A 5,806-nucleotide genomic window follows, 5' to 3' on the forward strand; every position below is an offset into this window, starting at 1 on the left:
TCATCTCATTATCAGGAAGGCCTCCCACTCCACACCCTTAGAACTGAGGAAAGCATCCTCAACAAGAACACAATGTTCCCATCCTGTCTCACCTTTTCCTGTACAAATCCTTCACTCCCCCACTCTGAAATGTGTTCGAAAGACAAATATATAACCTCATGATATTTTCCTTTATGATCCTTGGTCTCCCCAAGGATTTTCTCTTTCCCCACACAAGTCTTTCTGCTCCTCATGGTCACCCCTCCCATCAGAAAAGGGCCAGGCCCTACTCTACACAACAGATCACAGTTTCCTTTCCTACCACAAGGTTCAGCGTGACCATCGCTGATCCTTCCCAGCAATGACACACCGTAAATATCCATGGACGGTATCATCAACACAGTGTATAGGAGATGCTCTGCTGCTGACACCTCATGGTTTCTAATGCTTCCTTATGAGGAATACAATCTTCAGTGGTGATGTGGGAACCTCTAAACAGCAATGACATTGACTTTGTGCTCCAAGCACCAAAACTGTGGCAAGGACACTACTCTAATACATGATACTGCCTGTGTAGGAGAATGTTACTTAAAAATTGGTGGGGAAAGGTGATTCATGGATTTTGGGGGCTATTTGTTTGTTTCTTCATTACAGAAGTGAAAATTTCCACTTTTAAAGCCCTTTTAAGTCTTGATCATTGATGTAACGATTGATGAAAATTCTGAGAAAACACCAAAAAAGGACAGTGTACTTCACACTCGCTCTCTGGTCAGAAATGCAAATCCTCAGGAACGTGGGCAGCAGGAAAACTACAGAAAAATTTCCCTCTTGAAACACATACCTTGGGTCACACTCTTCTCCCTGAACTCTTCATACTACTAACCAGAACAGCATGATACTTGCAAAACGAACATAGGAAGATCATAGGAAATCGTGGCCACAATTACCCTATTTTCTAAATGAGTCTCATAGTAGAATGATAATAGAGAACTTTTGTCCTTCAATATCCACTTTACACCTTGCATCATACCTTCATATGACCATAATTAAGGTGGAGGAGGGCCGTTTCCAATAAAAAGACAAATGAATACCAGCACGGTTATCAGGCAGCAAAGGCTATGAGGTGATCCATCCACAGCGCCTGCGAGTCTGTCACCAACACAGCCTGGCTGTCTTGAACCCCTTCACCCAAATGGGGTGGAAATGCTACACATGAGAAACAGAACCCCCTTGCTGTCTGCAAATCTCACAACTCCGAGCACCTCATGTGGCACAGAAAAGTAATTTAATTCTAGAGCAGAACTCACATTTAGAGCACCTACAGGAACTGCTCAGGGACGCTGCCTTATCTATATTCTGGACCCTCTCAGAAAGAGCCGGGGGCTCCAGCAAGGTCGTGGTGACAGATGCAAATGTGCCTTTGGCATCCTTAAGGACCCGCTAAGTACCCAACGTCCGTAAGCCGTGGGAACTGAGCCCGGCTTCAAAGAGCAGCTTCTCAAGAGGGCGGATGAAAAGGAGCAGAGAAGGGAATGAAGGAAGGACCACTGACCGTGTCGAGGAGAGCGGAGGGCTCCGGCTGCGTGTCCTTGGGCGCGGGGCCGGGCGGCGGCGGAGGGAAGTTGGGGCTGAAAACCATGAGGTCGCTCTTGGCCGCGCCGTCCGCCACGCACAGGCTGCGGCTGTGGCGCTGCGAGTACGACCAGCTGCCCACTTCGCTGGCGCACACGAGCGTCGTGGGCCCGGGCCCCGAGAGCACGGCCGCCCGCGGCGCCCAGCGCGACGCCCCGTACAGCACCACGGCCAGCAGGAAGAGGCTCGACACCGCGCAGATGGCCACCACCAGCCACACGTTGGTCGCCGCGCTCGCCGCGCCGGGGCCGAGCTCCACGCCCAGCGCCGACCGCGACACCGACGACGACGACGACGACGACGAGGATCCCGCGGCCGCGGCCGCCGCCGCCTCGGCGGCCTCGACCAGCGACACGCTGAGCGTGGCCGTGGCCGAGCGCGCCGGCTCGCCGTGGTCGCGCACGACGATCAGCAGCCTCTGGCGAGGCCCGTCCGCCTCGTCCAGCGCCCGCGCCGTGCTCACCTCGCCGCTGTAGAGCCCCACGCGGAACGGGCCCTTGCCCCGCGGCTCCCACAGCTCGTAGCGCAGCCACGCGTTGTAGCCCGAGTCGGCGTCCACGGCGCGGATCTTCGCCACCACCTGCCCCGCCGGCGCCCCCCACGCCGCCCACGCCCACAGCGTGCCCGACTCCGAGCCCGCCGCCGCCGCCGCCGCCGCCTCCGCTGCCGCCACGCCGCCCGCCTCCGGTGCCGAGCCCGCGGGCGGCAGCAGCGCCGGCGCGTTGTCGTTCTCGTCCAGCACGAAGAGCTGCACCGTGGCGTTGCCGCACAGCGGCGGCTCCCCCGCGTCCACCGCGCGCACCTCGAACTGCAGCACCTGCAGCTCCTCGTAGTCCAGGGGCCGCAGCGCCCACAGACGCCCGCTCTCCGCGTCCACCGACACGTAGCTCGACGCCGCCCGCCAGCCGCCGCCGCCCGCGCCGCCCTCCCACACCGAGTAGCTGACGCGCCCGTTGCCCGCCTCGTCCGGGTCCCGCGCCCACAGCCGCGCCAGCTCCGCGCCCGCCGCGTTGTTCTCCCGCGCCAGCACCGTGTACACGGCCTGCGCGAACGCGGGCGCGTTGTCGTTCACGTCCGACACCGGCACCCGCAGCCCGCGGCTGGCGCGCAGCGCCGGCGCCCCGCCGTCCTCCGCACGCACCTCCACCTCGTACTCCGACACCCGCTCCCGGTCCAGCGCCTCGCGCAGCACCAGCGAGTACGAGCCCGCGAACGTCGCCTCCAGACCGAACGGCGACGCCGGCCACACCCAGCACCGCACGCGCCCGTTCTCCCCCGAGTCCCGGTCCGACACGCTCAGCAGGGCCACCACCGTCCCCACCGACGCGTCCTCCGCCACCGGCACCGACAGCGACGTCACCCACACCTCCGGCGCGTTGTCGTTCACGTCCAGCACCTTCAGTTCCACGCTGCAGTGACCCGACAGCGGGGGCGTTCCCTTGTCTCTCGCTTCGATCTCCAGGTCATAAGACTGAACGTCCTCGAAATCCAGTTCACCAATAGTCCGTATTTCCCCGGACTTTTCGTCAATTTGAAAAGGTCCTGTATTTTGCCAGAAATTGCGTCGCTAAAAGAATAATATACCTCTTGATTACTTCCCTCATCTTTGTCTGTCGCTGTTAGATGGTAAAATACAGTTCCCGAGGCCGTATTTTCCGGCAGCTGCACTTTATACACCGACTGGTTGAACTGGGGCGCGTTGTCGTTTGCATCCAGCACCGAGATCACCAGCTCCATTGTCCCACTCAGAGACGGCCGGCCCCCGTCACTCGCTGTCAGCACCAGCCGGTGAACGGGAATCGTCTCGCGGTCCAGAGGTTTCGTTAAAACGAGTTCGGGTACAAGATTTCGCTTATTTGATTTCACTTCCAAGCCGAAATGCTCGCTGGGGCTGAGTGTGTAGGAGAGCTGCGCGTTCGCTCCGATATCCGCATCCGACGCGCCCTCCAGAGGGAAACGAGACCCCGGCACAGACAATTCCGCGATGCTGAGGTTTTTGCGGGCGGCGGGGAAGATGGGGGCATTGTCGTTGATGTCGGTGACCTCCAGCTCCACATGGAAGACGCGCAGCGGCCGCTCCAGCAGCACCTCCAGGCGCAGCGCGCACGGCGCGCTCTTGCCGCACAGCTCCTCCCGGTCGAGCCGCGAGCTCACCAGCAGCGCGCCGCTCGCCCCGCTCACCTCCACGCTCGCCCGCCGGCCCTGCGCCACCAGCCGCAGCCGCCGCGCCTCCGCCTCGCCCGCCTCCAGGCCCAGGTCCTGCGCCAGACGGCCCACCACCGTGCCGGCCTTGGCTTCCTCCGCCACCGAGTAGCGCACCTGCCCGCCCGCCAGCGCCCAGGCCGCCTGCAGCACCAGCACCCGCAGCACCGCCGCACACCAGCGCTCTCCCATCGCCGCCGCCGCCGCCGCTGTGGCCGCCGCCGCTCTGGCTGCCGGCCCCGGCCCGGGCCCCGCACGGCTCCCCGCCGCCGCCCGGACGCACCGGCTCTGCTGCCCGGCCCGCGCCGCCCCCCCGCGCTCACAGCCGGGCTCTCCGCCGCACCGGGGCGGAGCCGCCCACACGCCGTTCCTGAGCCTGCAGCGACACCGTGCGCTGCTCCGCCGCCTCACCCGATCCGCCACAGCGCCGCTGCCTCCGCTCCGTCATGGCCGCCTGCTCTGCTGTTTCTTCCTACCATGATTCTCTTTCTTTTTATTATTCATGTTTTGTGTCGCTCGCTGTTCCTTGCAAACAATCCTTCATATCTTGTTCTTACCTCGTCTTTCTTACTTCATGTTGCTTTCTTCGCTCAATTCCCTCATTTTAATAATATTTCGTTTCCCTTCTCTCTCCTACTTTCCCCCCGTCTTTCTACTCTTTCCTCCTTCTCCGTCTTCTTTTCCTTCATCTTCTTCGTCATTGTCCTCACCATTCTTTACTCCCTTTTTTTTTCTTTTTCCATCCTCCACCATTCTTTAGCCGCACTGCAAAGTTCGTCAGTTGCCTCCAGCGCTGCGACACTGATCATCGAAGTGGGAGCCATCAGCGCCGGATCCCGATGCTATGGCCAGGATGGAGTTTTGTTATGTACCAACTCCAACTCTCTCGGCAGAGGTAGGTGCGTTCTGCTCATCTGCTGTATTGTCACTTCTATTTTTCTATCTTGTACTTTTCTCCCTTACTTTCCTTTTGGCTTTATTTTTACTTGCATAAGCTCCTTACTTTCTTTTAAATCTTCTTACTTCCTTTTCCTGTTTATTTTTTGCCCTTCTGCTCTCTCTCTTTCCCTTCTCTTTCCTTGTTCTGTTTTCCCATCTTTTCTTTCCTACTTATCCCTGTCCTATTTTGCCCCCTCCTCTTCTAATTCCACCTTCTCTATTCTTCTCCTTTTTTTCCTTGGCCAAAATGTTTTCAACGTCCTCACAACGAACAATGTAAATGTCCTTTGGAAAAAGATCTCATTCTTTTATTTGACACTGATTCCTTCAAGTCTATATTTAATTTTTTATCTCATTTTCTACTTCTTTCTTCCTGTCTCTTTGTCCTTTCTCTCTTCCTTTATCTTTGTTTTCTTTCCTCATTCTTTGTGCCATGACATTGCCTTTCACATTTTCTGCTTCCATCCTTGTAACTTCTGCTCATTTTTTCCTTCAAGAAATATATTAAAGATATCTACAGCACCCCTGCCACAAACCACAGACATGCCTTTGGGCCAGAGTTCTCATTTCTCTTCCCTACCACCTCCTATCCCTGTGGATAGGGAACAACGAACAACATTTCTGCTTACCTCCCACCCATGCACCTGCAGATTGCCCTCCCTTTAGAACAAAGGCCAAACTCTTCAGCCTCCAGTCCTCTCAAGGAGCTGCAGTAGCACAGCAAGGCAGTCAGATGGCAAAGAACAGCTCTGCTACATCAGAACAGGCTCCACCACCCTCTGACACAAAAGCCTGAGAAACAGCTGCTGAGGCACCTAATGAAAGAGGCTCCGAAGATTCCAAACAACCCTGACGAGTCCCTCATTCGGGAACTCAAACTCATCACAGCCCGGCACAATGATCCTCTGGTGTCACAAACGCACAATGACATCACAGTCGAGCAGTCCTGCTACCCTTCTATGAAGAGCTCTTCTTCCTGACTCATGTTCCACCTGCAAATCCAACCCAAAACCACAAATGTAACACCATGGCATTGCCACTGAGAATATCTGCT

At 57.1% G+C, this 5,806-nt stretch overlaps 1 protein-coding gene across 1 annotated transcript; it reads right to left on the bottom strand.

Annotated features, from left to right (window-relative positions):
• Window positions 1–1,245: 1,245 nt before the first annotated feature.
• On the bottom strand, window positions 1,246–4,038 carry LOC128795655 (protocadherin alpha-2-like). The gene is given in 2 exon segments (XM_053956639.1): window positions 1,246–3,148; window positions 3,151–4,038. Coding segments are annotated over 2 exon segments (2,526 nt in total). The 5' UTR covers window positions 4,006–4,038; the 3' UTR covers window positions 1,246–1,477.
• Window positions 4,039–5,806: the final 1,768 nt, after the last annotated feature.

This window comes from Vidua chalybeata, chromosome 15, assembly GCF_026979565.1.
Source record: "Vidua chalybeata isolate OUT-0048 chromosome 15, bVidCha1 merged haplotype, whole genome shotgun sequence".
Lineage (NCBI taxonomy): Eukaryota > Metazoa > Chordata > Aves > Passeriformes > Viduidae > Vidua > Vidua chalybeata.